General features: G+C 46.2%; 1 protein-coding gene across 2 annotated transcripts in view; it reads right to left on the bottom strand.

Annotated features, from left to right (window-relative positions):
• The window catches only part of CRTC3 (CREB regulated transcription coactivator 3), a 172,948-nt gene that overhangs the window by 126,542 nt on the left and 29,527 nt on the right, over positions 1 to 16,879 (bottom strand). For both annotated transcript variants that reach the window (XM_077263614.1, XM_077263613.1), the window contains exon 2: positions 8,939 to 9,049. In XM_077263614.1, coding sequence (XP_077119729.1) covers positions 8,939 to 9,049 — 111 coding nt within the window. The remainder of the gene's footprint in view (positions 1 to 8,938; positions 9,050 to 16,879) is intronic.

The following is a 16,879-nucleotide window of genomic DNA, read 5'->3' as shown; positions in this document are numbered from 1 at the left end:
TCCGATTTGGTGGGCGGGGACCCTCGGCCTCCGATTTGGTGGGCGGGGGACCCTCGGCCTCCGATTTGGTGGGTGGGGACCCTCGGCCTCCGATTTGGTGGGCGGGGACCCTCGGCCTCCGATTTGGTGGGCGGGGACCCTCGGCCTCCGATTTGGTGGGCGGGGACTCTCGGACGCCGATTTGGTGGGCGGGGACCCTCGGCCTCCGATTTGGTGGGCGGGGCCCCTCGGCCTCCGATTTGGTGGGCGGGGCCCCTCGGCCTCCGATTTGGTGGGCGGGGCCCCTCGGCCTCCGATTTGGTGGGCGGGGCCCCTCGGCCTCCGATTTGGTGGGCGGGGCCCCTTATCCTCCGATTTGGTGGGTGGAGACTCTCGGCCTCCGACTTGGTGGGCGGGGACCCTCGGCCTCCGATTTGGTGGGCGGGGACCCTCGGCCTCCGATTTGGTGGGCGGGGACCCTCGGCCTCCGATTTGGTGGGCGGGGACCCTCGGCCTCCGATTTGGTTGGCGGAGCCCCTCGGCCTCCGATTTGGTGTGTGCTCTGCCTGGGGCCACTGTGCTCTGCCTGGGGCCACTGTGCTCTGCCTGGGGCCCCATAGGCTGCCTGGGGCCCCTGTGCTCTGCCTGGGACCACTGTGCTCTGCCTGGGGCCCCATATGCTGCCTGGGGCCCCTGTGCTCTGCCTGGGGCCACTGTGCTCTGCCTGGGGCCCCATATGCTGCCTGGGGCCCCTGTGCTCTGCCTGGGTGTAGGACACTGGTGACGTCACTTATCTCCGGACATTAGCTCCGGACATTAGCTCCGGACAAAGCCACGGAAGTTGGCACAAATTGCAGGAAGTAGTATTCTAGGCAATTATATATTAGACTAGATGGAGGCCAGATGCCATCGTATCGGGAGGGTGGTAATGTCACGATAGGGGCAGGCCGAACGAAAGTTCATTTTAAAAAATTGTCTGTGTCTGACCATGTACAGAACCATACCACAGCTCCTGGGCAGGGGAGGAAGCAAAAGACAATACTGACATTACAGCAGGAGATCGCAGAGGATACATTTTGTGGGGTAAAATATTGTTTAAAAACAGTTGGTGAAACATTTTACCTGACAAAATGAATCCTCTGTGATCCCCTGCTGTAATGTCAGTATTGTCTTTTGCTTCCTCCCCTGCCTAGGAGATGTTGCATGCTCTGTACACGGTCAGACACAGACAATTTTTTAAATGAACTTTCGTTAGTGGGAAAACCCCTTTAATGTGACCGGCTTCCTCTGCCTACTAGACACGTCGCACATCAGTCGAATGATTCACTGCACCTGTGCGGAATTCGAGCAGGTGCAGTAAATCATACTGCCGCTATCTTTGTGCAGACAGATAGCGGCGGTCACATTAACACTGCGCATGCACTCCTCCTGTACAAAGATGGCAGCAGTTAGTGAATCATTCGGCTGATCTCGGCGGCGACGTGTTCGCGATGGTGTTCCGCTGGTGGTACCGCGCAAGAGGCTGCGTACGGCGTATACAGTGAGTGAGTGAGTGTGTGTGGCGACAGTGTACCGCGCAAGAGACTGGTACCACCAGCTGTTTCCATATTGAGTCACCCATCACTTGGGTGTACCAATATGGCGGTCGGTGAACTTCCGCCGCTTGGAATCCTGGGATCCGGACACATCTGGACAGAACAGGATGTGAAGACATTACAAGGTAAGTATATCTTAATATATAACATTTAGGATAGTAATAATACATGTCTCTCATCGTTTTATCTTGTGTCCATGATGAGGAGTTCGAAAAGAATAATGCGGAAGTAAAAAATAAAAAAGGCACCTACGATTGGAAATCTGTGCAAAGGTGGCAGTTTGGAAAGTCCTAGATGATAGTAATGGCATCTCAGGCACAGTAAGCCATTCCCTATACAAGGAGACATTGTGGGGTGACCAAAGCCAATATCACTACCAGCCCCCAAAATGCTGCCACTACAGTCACAGAACCTGGTCAAATAATAGTTTCCAATAAGATAATGTCTTGCATGCAGTTACATCACAGTAACAAGCATGTGTAATGTTCCTTCACGACCCATATGGTCCCAGCAGCTGTGTGACATGGCTGCACTTACAAATACCTCAATAGTAATGAGCGCTCCTTGGGGACACCAAGCCAAGGAACGTGTCCATGTGAACAGGAGATCACAACCACTCCGTTCTCTTTTTTTTTTAATGCCCATTGGGCAACTTTAGCAGATCCCCTGGGCTGGAGCCTCAACGTACAAGCTACAGTGCCATTAAAAATGGCCGCCCAACAGATGGCAAGCAATGAGAGCTAACACAACAATCCAGCTCTTCCCTCATCGCCCCATGGTCTTCAGCCAGATGGGGCTGAGGCAAGACAGTAGTGGTATCTGAGCAGCTAGTCATGGAGTTCTAGTGTGTCCTAAGGTCGTGTGGCTATTTTCTACCTCACACATCACTGATTTGTACAGAAATGGACATGGTGTACATAATAAGGAGTCACAGCAGCATCAATAGTAAAAAGATATAATGTTATAAATAAGAAAAATAAAAAAATTGTGATATTCTTCATTTCCGGCGGCCCCCGCAGCCTTCCCGATCCTCGTAATGCTCCCGGCAACTCCCGTTCCCAGTGATGCCTCACGACAATAACCCCAGAAGACGTAGCATCACGCGAGACCGCTACGTCATCACAGGTCATTGTCGCAAAGAGTCACTGGGAACGGGAGCATCACTAAGGCCTGGGCTGGATTCGGGGGCTGCCGGAAGGTGAGTATATAACTATTTTTTATTTTAATTCTTTTTTTTTTTTTTTTTTTTTTTTTTTTTAACAGGGATATGGTACCCAGGGCCTGGAGGAGAGTCTCCTCTCCTCCAGACCTGGGTACCATAAGCACATGGTCTGCTTACTTTCCGCATGGTGGGCATTAAGTAAGCGGATCAATGCATTCCTATGTGTGTGGAATCCCCGAGATTCCGCACAAAGAATGAGCATGCTGCGTATTTTTCCACGATGCAATTCCGCCGCGGAAAAATATGCAGCATTAGCACAACATTGCAGAATCCCATTGAATTCAATGAGATGTGTTGTGTATGCGTTTTCGCAGCGAAAAACAGCTGCAAAAACGCATACAATCTGCAACGTGAGCATATTGCCTAAGGCTGCTTTCACACTAGTGTCGGTAAAGGCCCTTCGCAGTGCTTCGGGCCGACGTACCAATGCATGCTGTGAAAGAAATGCACAACGGGGCAGCGGAAGCAGTCTTCCGATGCTTCCGCTGCCCCATTGTAAGGTCCGGGGAGGAGGGGGCGGAGTTTTGGCCGCGCATGCGCAGTCGAAAATGGCAGACTAGATGCACAAAAAAAGTTACATGTAACGTTTTTTTGTGCCAACGGTCCGCCAAAACACGACACAACCGTCGCACGACGGTTGCTACGTGTGGCGATACGTCGCAATGCGTCGGTAATGTAAGTCTATGGGGAAAAAAACGCATCCTGCAGACAACTTTGCAGGATACGTTTTTTCTCCTAAAGGACGCATTGCGACGTCCGCCGAAAAACGCTAGTGTGAAAGTAGCCTAAGTGATGTACGGACCCATACACTGCGCTGCGAAGGTCCATGCTAAAAGGAGTAGTCTACATTTGAGATTTTTTTTTTTTTGAGGGAGAGTGAAAGAGAAAGGAATAGAGAAAGTGAAGGGGCTGGAGAAAGTGAAGGGGCTGGAGAAAGTGAAGGGGCTGGAGAAAGTGAAGGGGCTGGAGAAAGTGAAGGGGCTGGAGAAAGTGAAGGGGCTGGAGAAAGTGAAGGGGCTGGAGAAAGTGAAGGGGCTGGAGAAAGTGAAGGGGCTGGAGAAAGTGAAGGGGCTGGAGAAAGTGAAGGGGCTGGAGAAAGTGAAGGGGCTGGAGAAAGTGAAGGGGCTGGAGAAAGTGAAGGGGCTGGAGAAAGTGAAGGGGCTGGAGAAAGTGAAGGGACTGGAGAAAGTGAAAGGAATAGAGAAAGTGAAAGGAATAGAGAAAATGAAATGCATACAGAGAGTGAAAGGCATAGCACAATACAAAAGGAGAGAAAGAAAGAGAGAATAAGAGAAAGGCGAGAGCAGAGAGCAGAGAGATTTTTGTATGAAACCCAATTGCAAACATGATGTTTAGCCCTAGATAAATGAATTAATGGGGTTGTCCAGGTCAAAAGGCTACAATTCCTGTATGGAACAGCAGACTGCCGAATCGGACAGTGTCCGGCACACACGCTGTTGTAATTACACGATTGTCATGCTAGTGGTCATGTGTCAATTAGATGCACTTGGCTTTGCTCCATATAGAGAGATCGAACATAGTGTGACAGGGTCACTGGTGCCGTATCTGAGGGGAGATGTGTGTCACTAAGGTTACTTTCCTGCATGATGTGAAAGCCATGAGTGCTTTCTGCAGCATAAAACGTGCTGAGAGCAATCCAGTCGCTATATAGGCCTGGCTTTCATGGTGGGTAGGTCAGAGGTGGGCGGGACGCCTAGCCACCATATCTCCACCTCCAGGGTGAGGCTGGAGGGAGATAAATGTCCAGCTAGTTATATTTCTGTCTATGTGTGGAGGAAAGGAAGCCTCCTGTCTGATAGCTCCTGCCAGAGCTGCCTTATGTGATGGAGGAACTGGACAGGACTGTATAGGAACTTTTCATTTTCATTTCAGCCAGAAAGGCTGTTTATCTGTTACCAGTTTGGGTTTGTGGTTCATGATGCAATAAAGCACCCAGAGACTAACCCCACGTGTGCCTGTGTTCTACCTCAAGGAGCAGCTAAGCGAGCCGACCTTCCACAACAGATGGATAATAGTGAGAGAGAGATCTGTCTATCTAATCTAGCACACAACTTTTCCTGCAATACTGGTGGCTGAAAGAATCCCCTCTCTTCAGGAATTCATTTTTTACAGACTGAACACAAAAGTGGCTGTTCTGTGTACTCCAGGCTCCTGGGTTTTGCAGGATGCAGGGCCTCACAATGACTGAGCCACAGTCTATCACTGCACAATCCCACAAGTCACCCATTTATACATCACAGGGAATGCTTAATAACTATGGTGCCCACACAGATAAGTCACATTTCCCCTGGAGCAAAATCCATATACACTGTACGAAGTCTAGTGAAATTCCATATACTGTGTGTACAATCTGAAAATATGCTTTTTTTATGGCTCACTGTACACTATAAATTTTCAACTTTTTATTTTTTTTTTATTTTAAAGGGGTTGTCCACTGCTCGGACAACCCTTTCTGAATCCCTAGAACACTTTTACTCCTCTTTGATGCGGCTCCAGCAGAAACAGCACTGGCTCTCCTGGGGCAATAAGGGTTGGCTTCACTCTCCTCTCCTATGGATGCATCACATACATCCAGATGAAAAATGCTGCCGCTTTCTCAGTTCCTTACATTGCTGTATGTGATTTGTCCAAAAGTGGGCAAGTAAAGTCAGCTCTGACAGGCTGCAGGGATCGCGTGACACAAAAATGTCATGGAAACCCCGGGACACCAGTGCCAACACTGAAGGAAAGGCACCGGCACCAGAGAGGAGTATAAGTATTATTATTTTACAAGGGAACACATAGGGATTCAGCCTAGCCTTTAGTTTATCACTATGGTCCAAGTTTTCTAAGCATGAGAATCCAATTGTAATTACCATGCTTCCATATATTACTTGTACTTTCATTTCTACAATATACTTAAAGGGAACCTGTCACCCCCCCCAGGCATTTTTAACTAAAAGAGCCACCTGGTGCAGCAGTAATGCTGCATTATGACAAGGTGGCTCTTTTAGTTCTGGGTGCTGTAATTGCCGAAATAATCAGTTTTGTTATTTGTCCAAAATACCTTGTCTTCAGTCAAGGAGGCAGGCGTTTCCCCCCTGCTTCAGAGGCCGCACAGCCGTCAGTCATGTCTTCTTGGCGCCGCCTCCTCCTCACCGCTGTTTTGAAATCAGCCGGCGCCTGCGCTCTTTTCTCCTGCCTGGTGCAGGCGCAGTGAGCGCTGGCCGTCTTTCCTCATATGCAGTCCAGCTGACTGCGCCTGTGCGGCCGCCCTGCTTGTGAATCCCAGCCCCGCAGTGTCTTCTGATTTATTCACACTGCGGGGCAGGGATTTACATGCAGGGCGGCAGCACAGGTGCAGTCAGCTAGACTGCATATGAGGACAGACGGGCAGCGCTCACTGCGCCTGCCCAAAGCTGAAGAAAAGAGCGCAGGCGCTGGCAGATTTCAAAACAGCGGTGAGGAGGCGGCGCCCGGCGCCAAGAAGACATGACTGACAGCTGTGTGGCGTCTGCAGCAGGGGGGAAAGGCCTGCCTCCTTGACTGAAGAAAGGTATTTGGGACAAATTACAAAACTGATTATTTCGGCAATTACAGCACCCAGAACTAAAAGAACCACCTTGTCAGAATGCAGCATTACTGCTGCACAAGGTGGCTCTTTTAGTTAAAAATGCCTGAGGGGGGTGACAGGTTCCCTTTAAAGCCAGAACGACTGACAGAGCAGCTCTGCATTCTAGTACACAGAGCAGAAACAATTACTAAAATGTGAATAATCTCCCTCTTTATTTAATCATAAAACAACCCCCTTTAACCCCTCCAAGTCGCGGCCCTTTTTCGTTTTTGCGTTTTCGTTTTTCACTCCCCCTCCTTCCCAGAGCCATAACTTTTTTCTTTTTCCGTCAATATGGCCATGTGAGGGCTTATTTTTTGCGGGACGAGTTGTACTTTTGAACGACACCATTGGTTTTACCATGTCTTTTACTAGAAAACAGGAAAACAATTCCAAGTGCGGTGAAACTGCAAAAAAAGTGCAATCCCACACTTGATTTTTGTTTGGCTTTTTTGCTAGGTTCACTAAATGCTAAAACTGACCTGTCATTGTGATTCTCTAGGTCATTACGAGTTCATAGACACCTAACATGACTAGGTTATTTTTATCCAAGTGGTGAAAAAAAAATTCAAAACTTTGCTTAAAAAAAAAAAAAAAAAAAGTGCCATTTTCCGATACACGAAGCGTCTCCATTTTTCGTGATCTGGGGTCGGGTGAGGGCTTATTTTTTGCGCGCCGAGCTGACGTTTTTAATATTATCACTTTTGTGCAGATATGTTCTTTTGATCGCCCGTTATTGTATTTTAATGCAATGTCGTGGCGACCAAAAAAACGTAATTCTGGCGTTTTGAATTTTTTTCTCGCTACGCTGTTTAGCGATCAGGTTAATGCTTTTTTTTATTGATAGATCGGGCGATTCTGAACGCAGCGATACCAAATACGTGTAGGTTTGATTTTTTTTTTATTGTTTTATTTAGGATGGGGCGAAAGGGGGGTGATTTAAACTTTTATGTTTTTTACATTTTTTTCATATTTTTAAAAACATTTTTTTTTTTTACCTGTGCCATGCTTCAATAGCCTCCATAGGAGGCTAGAAGCTGGCACAACTCGATCGGCTCAGCTACATAGCAGCGATCATCAGATCGCTGCTATGTAGCTGAAATGCAGGTGTGCTGTGAGCGCCGACCACAGGGGGGCGCTCACAGCAGGCCGGCATTAGTAACCATAGAGGTCTCAAGGACCTCCATGGTTACTCTCCTGACACATCGCCGACCCCCGATCATGTGACAGGGGTCGGTGATGACGTAATTTCCGGCCGCCCGGACGGAACCTTTAGTTAAATGCCGCTGTCTGCGTTTGACAGCGGCATTTAACAGGTTAATAGCGGCGGGTGAATAGCGATTTCACCCGCCGCTATTGCGCGCACATGTCAGCTGTACAAAACAGCTGACATGTCGCGACTTTGATGTGGGCTCAGCGCCGGAGCCCACATCAAAGGGAGATTCACGGCATGCGCAGTACATGTACAGCGCATGTCGTGAAAGGGTTAAAAGAGTGCCATCAGCCCCAAAATTAAAAATCACTAAATACAGGTTGTTATTGCTCTTGGTAGTGGCCATAAAAGGTACTGTAGTTCATGCCTATAGTGAAAGTAGACGGGTGAGAGCCAGTACCACGAAGGTTCACACCACTAACTGAATAAATAATTTTGTCATTTAGGATTCCAAGAAAGCTGGGTCCAAAATTCTGAATTTCCCAGGATTGAGCAATAGGGCTACATTAGGTGTGATGGTTGTAACAAACACAAGGTGGATACTAAAGGTACCTTCACACTAAGCGACGCTGCAGCGATACAGACAACGATGCCGATCGCTGCAGCGTCGCTGTTTAGTCGCTGTGTGGTCGCTGGAGAGCTGTCACACAGACGGCTCTCCAGCGACCAACGATGCTGAAGTCCCTTGGTAACCAGGGTAAACATCGGGTTACTAAGCGCAGGGCCGCGCTTAGTAACCCGATGTTTACCCTGGTTACCATTGTAAAAGTAAAAAAAAAAAACACATACTCACATTCCGGTGCCCGGCGTCCGCTTCCCTGCACTCCTCCTGCATCCTGTGTCAGCGCCGAACATCTCCGGCATCTCCCACAGAGCAGAGCGGTGACGGCACCGCTCTGCTTTACGGCCGGCACTTACACAGGATGCAGGAGGAGTGCAGGGAAGCGGACACCGGGCAACGGAATGTGAGTATGTGTTTTTTTTTTTACTTTTACAATGGTAACCAGGGTAAACATCGGGTTACTAAGCGCGGCCCTGCGCTTAGTAACCCAATGTTTACCCTGGTTACCAGTGAAGACATCGCTGGATCGGTGTCACACACACCGATTCAGCGATGTCAGCGGGAGATCCAGCGACAAAATAAAGTTCTGGACTTTCAGCAACGACCAGCGATCTCACAGCGGGATCCTGATCGCTGCTGCGTGTCAAACACAACGATATCGCTATCCAGGACGCCGCAACGTCACGGATCGCTATCGTTATCGTTGTAAAGTCGCTTAGTGTGAAGGTACCTTAAGAAATCATCAATATCTTACCTGGAAATCAGAGGGACTGCTGCTAATCTGGTTTACATTTGGCAAGGAGCCACCATAGTACTGAGCCCGAGTCTGTGCAAGTTGCAACTGCTGAAGCTTTTGGAACTGAACCTGAAAAGCAAAAATGGATATTGTTAATCAAAGGAAGTCTGTAAAAGTGTGAGACCGTTAGGCGGACAAGCGATGTACTTTAAGGCCCCGTCACACATAGCGATTTACCAACGATCACGACCAGCGATACGACCTGGCCGTGATCGTTGGTAAGTCGTTGTGTGGTCGCTGGGGAGCTGTCACACAGACCGCTCTCTCCAGCGACCAACGATCAGGGGAACGACTTTGGCATCGTTGTAAATGTCTTCAACGATGCCGAAGTCGCCCTGCAGCACCCGGGTAACCAGGGTAAACATCGGGTTACTAAGCGCAGGGCCGCGCTTAGTAACCCGATGTTTACCCTGGTTACCAAAAAAAACAAACAGTACATACTCACCATCTGATGTCCGTCAGGTCCCTTGCCGTCTGCTTCCTGCTCTGACTGAGTGCCGCCGTACAGTGAGAGCAGAGCGCAGCGGTGACGTCACTGCTGTGCTGTGCTCTCACTGTACGGCGGCACTCAGTCAGAGCAGGAAGCAGACGGCAAGGGACCTGACGGACATCAGATGGTGAGTATGTACTGTTTGTTTTTTTTACATTTACGCTGGTAACCAGGGTAAACATCGGGTTACTAAGCGCGGCCCTGCGCTTAGTAACCCGATGTTTACCCTGGTTACCAGTGAAGACATCGCTGGATCGGTGTCACACACACCGATCCAACGATGACAGCGGGACCTCAACGACCAAAAAAAGGTCCAGGCCATTCCGACACGACCAGCGATCTCGCAGCAGGGGCCTGATCGCTGGTACGTGTCACACATAGCGAGATCGCTACTGAGGTCGTTGTTGCGTCACAAAACTTGTGACTCAGCAGCGATCTCGCTATGTGAGACGGGGCCTTTAGAGCCGGCCCGGGGTCCGCAGTGTGTGGAGATTAGTAGTCTCTAAAGCATCTCATACCAGTGAGCTTACTATAAGTGATGATCTAACGTACCAACGACCTACTTACAGCCAAAGTGAACGGACAATACTCTATACTCCTCCTCCTAGACCTGTCCTCTGCTTTTGAAACAGTTGACCACTGCATCCTACTACAGATCCTCTCCTCCTTTGGCATGAAGACCTCGCCCTATCCTGGATCTCCTCATACCTTTCCAACTGCACATTCAGCGTCTCCCACTCACACACTACCTCCTCATCAAACCCTCTCTCTGTTGGAGTCCCCCAAGGCACTGTTCTAGGACCCCTACTCTTCTCAATCTATACACTTGGCCTGGGACAACTCAAAGTCCTATGGCTTCCAGTACCATCTATATGCTGATGACACTCAGATCTACCTTTCTGGCCCATACGTCACCTCTCTTCTGTCCAGAATCCCAGAGTGTCTATCAGCCTCCTTCTCCTCTCGCTTCCTCAAACTCGATGTGGACAAATCTGAACTCATCATCTTTCTTCCATCTCACAGATCTTCCTTACCTGACCTATCTATCGCAATTAACGACATCACGCTTTCCCCCGTACCAGAATTCTGCTGCCTCGGAGTAACCCTTGACACTGCCCTGTCCTTCAAACCGCACATCCAAGCTCTTTCCACCTCCTGTCGCCTCCAGCTCAAAAATATCTCCAGAATCCGTCCTTTCCTCAACCGTCAATCTACTAAAATGCTTGTACATGCTGTAGATAAGCCTCTGATGCCGGTGGCCTTAGTTTACAGGCCATTTTTGGGGTGACAGATTTAACTCTGCTGCCCGACTAATTCATCTCTCTCATCGCTACTCCTCCGCTTCCCCCCTCTACAAATCTCTTCACTGGCTCCCATTCCCTCAGCGTATCCAGTTCACATTACTAATACTAACCTACAAAGCCATCTATAACCTGTCTCCTCCATATACAGTGGGGCAAAAAAGTATTTAGTCATTCAGCAATAGTGCAAGTTCCACCACTTAAAAAGATGAGAGGCGTCTGTAATTTACATCATAGGTAGACCTCAACTATGGGAGACAAACTGAGAAAAAAAAATCCAGAAAATCACATTGTCTGTTTTTTTATCATTTTCTTTGCATATTATGGTGGAAAATAAGTATTTGGTCAGAAACAAAATTTCATCTCAATACTTTGTAATACATCCTTTGTTGGCAATGACAGAGGTCAAACGTTTTCTGTAAGTCTTCACAAGGTTGCCACACACTGTTGTTGGTATGTTGGCCCATTCCTCCATGCAGATCTCCTCTAGAGCAGTGATGTTTTTGGCTTTTCGCTTGGCAACACGGACTTTCAACTCCCTCCAAAGGTTTTCTATAGGGTTGAGATCTGGAGACTGGCTAGGCCACTCCAGGACCTTGAAATGCTTCTTACGAAGCCACTCCTTCGTTGCCCTGGCGGTGTGCTTTGGATCATTGTCATGTTGAAAGACCCAGCCACGTTTCATCTTCAATGCCCTTGCTGATGGAAGGAGGTTTGCACTCAAAATCTCACGATACATGGCCCCATTCATTCTTTCATGTACCCGGATCAGTCGTCCTGGCCCCTTTGCAGAGAAACAGCCCCAAAGCATGATGTTTCCACCACCATGCTTTACAGTAGGTATGGTGTTTGATGGATGCAACTCAGTATTCTTTTTCCTCCAAACACGACAAGTTGTATTTCTACCAAACAGTTCCAGTTTGGTTTCATCAGACCATAGGACATTCTCCCAAAACTCCTCTGGATCATCCAAATGCTCTCTAGCAAACTTCAGACGGGCCCGGACATGTACTGGCTTAAGCAGTGGGACACGTCTGGCACTGCAGGATCTGAGTCCATGGTGGCGTAGTGTGTTACTTATGGTAGGCCTTGTTACATTGGTCCCAGCTCTCTGCAGTTCATTCACTAGGTCCCTCCGCGTGGTTCTGGGATTTTTGCTCACCGTTCTTGTGATCATTCTGACCCCACGGAGTGGGATTTTGCGTGGAGCCCCAGATCGAGGGAGATTATCAGTGGTCTTGAATGTCTTCCTTTTTCTAATTATTGCTCCCACTGTTGATTTCTTCACTCCAAGCTGGTTGGCTATTGCAGATTCAGTCTTCCCAGCCTGGTGCAGGGCTACAATTTTGTTTCTGGTGTCCTTTGACAGCTCTTTGGTCTTCACCATAGTGGAGTTTGGAGTCAGACTGTTTGAGGGTGTGCACAGGTGTCTTTTTATACTGATATCAAGTTTAAACAGGTGCCATTACTACAGGTAATGAGTGGAGGAAAGAGGAGACTCTTAAAGAAGAAGTTACAGGTCTGTGAGAGCCAGAAATTTTGATTGTCTGTTTCTGACCAAATACTTATTTTCCACCATAATATGCAAATAAAATGATTAAAAAACAGACAATGTGATTTTTTGGATTTTTCTTTCTCAGTTTGTCTCCCATAGTTGAGGTCTACCTATGATGTAAATTACAGACGCCTCTCATCTTTTTAAGTGGTGGAACTTGCACTATTGCTGAATGACTAAGTACTTTTTTGCCCCAATCTATCTCTGAACTAATCTCCCGATATCTTCCCTCACGTAATTTCCGGTCCTCCCAAGACCTCCTTCTCTCCTCCACACTTATTTGCTCCTCACCTAATCGCCTCCAAGACTTCTCCCGAATATCCCCCATCCTCTGGAATTCTTTGCCCCAACACGTCCGACCATCAACCACATTTGGATCCTTCAGACGGAACCTGAAAACCCACCTCTTCAGGAAAGCCTACAGCCTGCACTGACCCAGCTGCCTCCTCATCACTACCAAATCTACCGCCTCACCAACACCGGAGCTCCTGCAACCCCCAACCTACTGTCTTCCTTCCCCACCATCCTGCAGAATGTAAGCCCCCAAGGGCAGGGTCTTCTCCCCTCTGTATCAGTCTGTAATTGTTAGTTTGCTTACTGTAAGTGATATCTGTAATTTGTATGTAACCCCTTCTCATGTACAGCACCATGGAATCAATGGTGCTTTATAAATAAATAATAATAATTTAACGCTGCACAAAAATGTTGAGTTTCACAAAGGAATTTAAGCCAGAATTTTGGTGTAATCGCTTTAATGAATAAAGGCCCATGAGCCTGATTAACCAAGATTGGCGCTGTGACACTAAAGTGATGTAAATCTGGAGAAATTATTCTTGGCACACCCTGTCTCGCTAAAGCTCTGCCTACTATGGTGGAGATGCTGCGAACTGGTTTAAAAATGCCAAATATAACATTTCTGCACAACTTTCTGTTGAGCAAAAACTTTGCCACATTTCAAGGCGTTTTTCTCTAAAAAAATAAAAAAAACCCGGCAGCACCACCTTGATAAATCGGGCTCTTTAGGTTGGAAACATTCACTGATACATGGAGAGGCCTACAATATTCATGGGTATATTGTTGATCACATTACTGCAGACTGGGACAATAGCTCAGCGTTGATAAAATCCCACAGCCTAAAAAGTACTTCTGCGGTTGCCATGTTTAGTTCACATGAAATTGCCTAAACCATCAATTCTCTAACTATAAAGCTGGTCACACACACGGCCAAGTCTGCATGTATTCCCGATGAGTAGAGGGGAATCAACCGCTTCCAGACACTTCTGATCTGACTTACTGCATCTCCAGTGACTAAGGAACCAGCCTGTTGAAATCCCACATGGCCCATCCTTCATCGGGCACTGGGAGGGAATCCGAATACCTATGTACACATTAGATGGTCGTCAAGCCAAAGCTGGCCTGCCATGTAGTCCTCCATATTCATGAGCTCTGTATAATCCCACCCCCACTACTGATCGGCAGCTTTCTGCCTATGCACAGTGCACTAAAAGCTGCCAATCAATGGTGTGGGCAGAGCTATACAGAGCTCAGCATTTAGAGAACTCCTAAATCTGCACCAGAGAAAACAGTGATCTTATCAAAAGGACAGCAGGCTGCTCAGTAAGTGATACATTGCTGGAATCAGGGTCTTAGCAAAAAAGAGTGGAAATATGCACAGCTCATATGTATTAGAAAAAAGTGTAATACATATGTATTGAAAATCATAAGAGGAAAGTAGAAAAGGCATATATATTATATCTATATACACATACACACATGCATACACACACCGTATATATAAAAACACCACAAAAAGTTAAAATCATCTCCTTTTTGCCCCATTGAAAAATAAGCAATTAAAAAAGAAATAAATAATGAATGTTTAGTATCGCTGAGTTCAGAAATGTCCAGTCTAGCCAAATATGAAGTAAATTGAATCGTTTGGGTAAAACAAATGCCAGAATTATGGTTTTTTTGGCAGACAACATTGCCGTAAACTGTAATAAAGGGCGATCAAAACATTGTATCTACCCAAAATGGTATCAATAAAAATGTCAGCTCAGATTGCATGAAATGAGACATCACCCAGCCCCAGATCACAAAATATGGAGATGCTATGGGTCTTGGAAGATGATGAAACAAGCAAATTTTTGCATTATTATTTACAACTGGTGAATGAATGCATCAGTTCAAAACAGATGAAACTTGGATGTAGCGCTGAAGTACAGCCTGTCTTCCTAGTTTCAGCTGTGTCCCATAAATCTCTATAGATATTAATGGCAGAATCTGATCTGCTCTGAGATTCACTGATGGGAGACAGACCCGTTTTGTAAAACTGATGTGTACGGCTCAATGAAACCATGCGCTGTCTGAGAATAAACAAACAGCACTAGGACAAGTCCCATGGATCTATGAGTGTAGCCTTACTCACCCTCCCCAGGTCCGGCGTGGAGTCTCCTCCGCTGCCCCCCGATATCATGTCGACAGCACTGCAGCTAAACACTGATCTCACCGGCTCTGCTTGTGTGAATGGCATGAGCCCGAGTTCAGTGATTGCCTGCGCTGCTATCTGCGTGAGCGCTGCAGACAAACAAGGACCGGGGCAGTGGTGGAAACTGAACACTTTAACTGAGGAAAGCAAGAAAGGGTTCACTCAGGTGTCTGATTTGTCTCTAGTGTTCCCTTTATTTATTTTTTGAGCAGTGTACACATACATACACCATGTAGACGAAAGACAAATAAAAAAAAAACCCTTCTTAAAAGTGCACAAAATGGGGGAAATATGTAAAAACTGTCTAATAACAAAACTGGCTCAGTTCCCATAGTACCCAATCAAAGCTCAGCTTTCACTTAATAATAATTGTAACAAATGGGTTGAACTAGATGGACTTAAAGTCTTCCTTCAACCTTAATAACTATGTAACTATGTAAAATATTCACAATGAAACACGTAATCTCTTGATCAGTGACGGCAAAACAAAAATATTTAGAAGTTCAACAAAACCAAAAAATCTTACAATTCAAGCGTTTTCTTGTGATTTTTGTGTTACAATTGGTATTGAGAAGTGATTGGGTGCTATGTGCGATCACTATATATATCTATATCACACAAATACTCAATGGAGGTCCAACGTCTGGGATCCCATCACTCAGGGGAACCTGGGTCCTTTTCCCTTTAAGCAATGCCATATAACCGGGGCTGTGTAGTCATAGTCGGTGTTGTGGAGTCGGAGTCATGGAAATTGAGTCAGAGTCAGAGTCGGAGGTTTGGCTTACAGACTCCACAGCCCTGCATATAACAACGATTAGTAATTGATCTTCAGGCCAAATTAAACTAAAAAAATAATAATTTTTATGCATTACACATGGTCATTTCTGCAACTGTAGATTATAAAAGAAACAGCACACAAGCTGACGACAAGAAGCGGCCTCATCTATAAGATAGAATGAGAGCATTGTGGCTTTCCTAAGATTTGCCATGGCAGCGAGATGGAGGGCATGCTTTCAAAATTAGGCAAAACAGATATACGGTACTTCCAATTCTCCACTATGTTCCAAGAAAGACTAAAAGGAGCCTTCAGCAGGGTCACATTTACTAGGAAAGCGTAAACCAGTGCAAAAATCAGTAGTCTCACTCCAGCACCTTCACACGCACGCCCAGCATTTTGAAACCCTTGAAGTAGAAACATTAAAAAAAAGTTTAAGATTTTTTTGGGCCCATTTTCAAGACCTATAGAAAATCCCCCCCATCTCCTCACCCGCACCTCCACAAAAAAAAAAAAAAAAAGTAAAAGCAGCCTACAGTATGTTCACACAGTCTTTGTCTTTAAAGTCGATTTTAAAGCAGATCCACTTCAAAATCCACATCAAACTTTGCTCTTCGATGTAAGATCCGCTTCAAAATCCATGTCAGAAAGCGCTGGGTGAACATAACCTTAGAGAAATAAGGGGTTAGATTTAGGACTGCACACGTGGCATTGTAAAGGGGTCGGACACTTTCACATAATAAAGAAACAGACACAAGAGTCAGGAATTTGCCACAGGACCCACCATTCTATTCACATTTTTAAAAATAGAAAACCCCTTTAAGTTCAAGTTTTGTTTTTTTTCTTTTCCATAATTAAAATAATAGTTTCAAATGTATACATAATGGAAGACCGACATTTGCTGAAAAAAATATATAAAAAATATATAATCTGTAATGAAGGCAGTGAAGGAAATACCTTGCGGAGGACTGAACTGTTATTTTGCAGATATTGTTTTATTTGGATGTCATAAAATCCACAACTCAATGCATTTCAAATCAGGGATTAATATCAAGTATACAGATTTGTATGCCAATATAAAATCAAGACAAGAGCAAAATAACCAGAAACACGTGGGCACGGAAAACGTTTACAACTAGGGATCAGAGGCTTAAAAACATATGATGTACGCAAACACGTCCAATGGCTAAATGAAAACTATGTATATACAATAAAAATATTTTTAAGTTGACATTTTTTCCTATTTTTTATTTAATGCTAGAGACGGATATGTGCTGCACATTAGATAAC

Source organism: Ranitomeya variabilis, chromosome 5 (assembly GCF_051348905.1).
Source record: "Ranitomeya variabilis isolate aRanVar5 chromosome 5, aRanVar5.hap1, whole genome shotgun sequence".
Classification (NCBI taxonomy): Eukaryota; Metazoa; Chordata; class Amphibia; order Anura; family Dendrobatidae; genus Ranitomeya; species Ranitomeya variabilis.
Note: the sequence above shows the minus strand (reverse complement) of the source record. Positions and strands in the feature narration are given on the sequence as shown.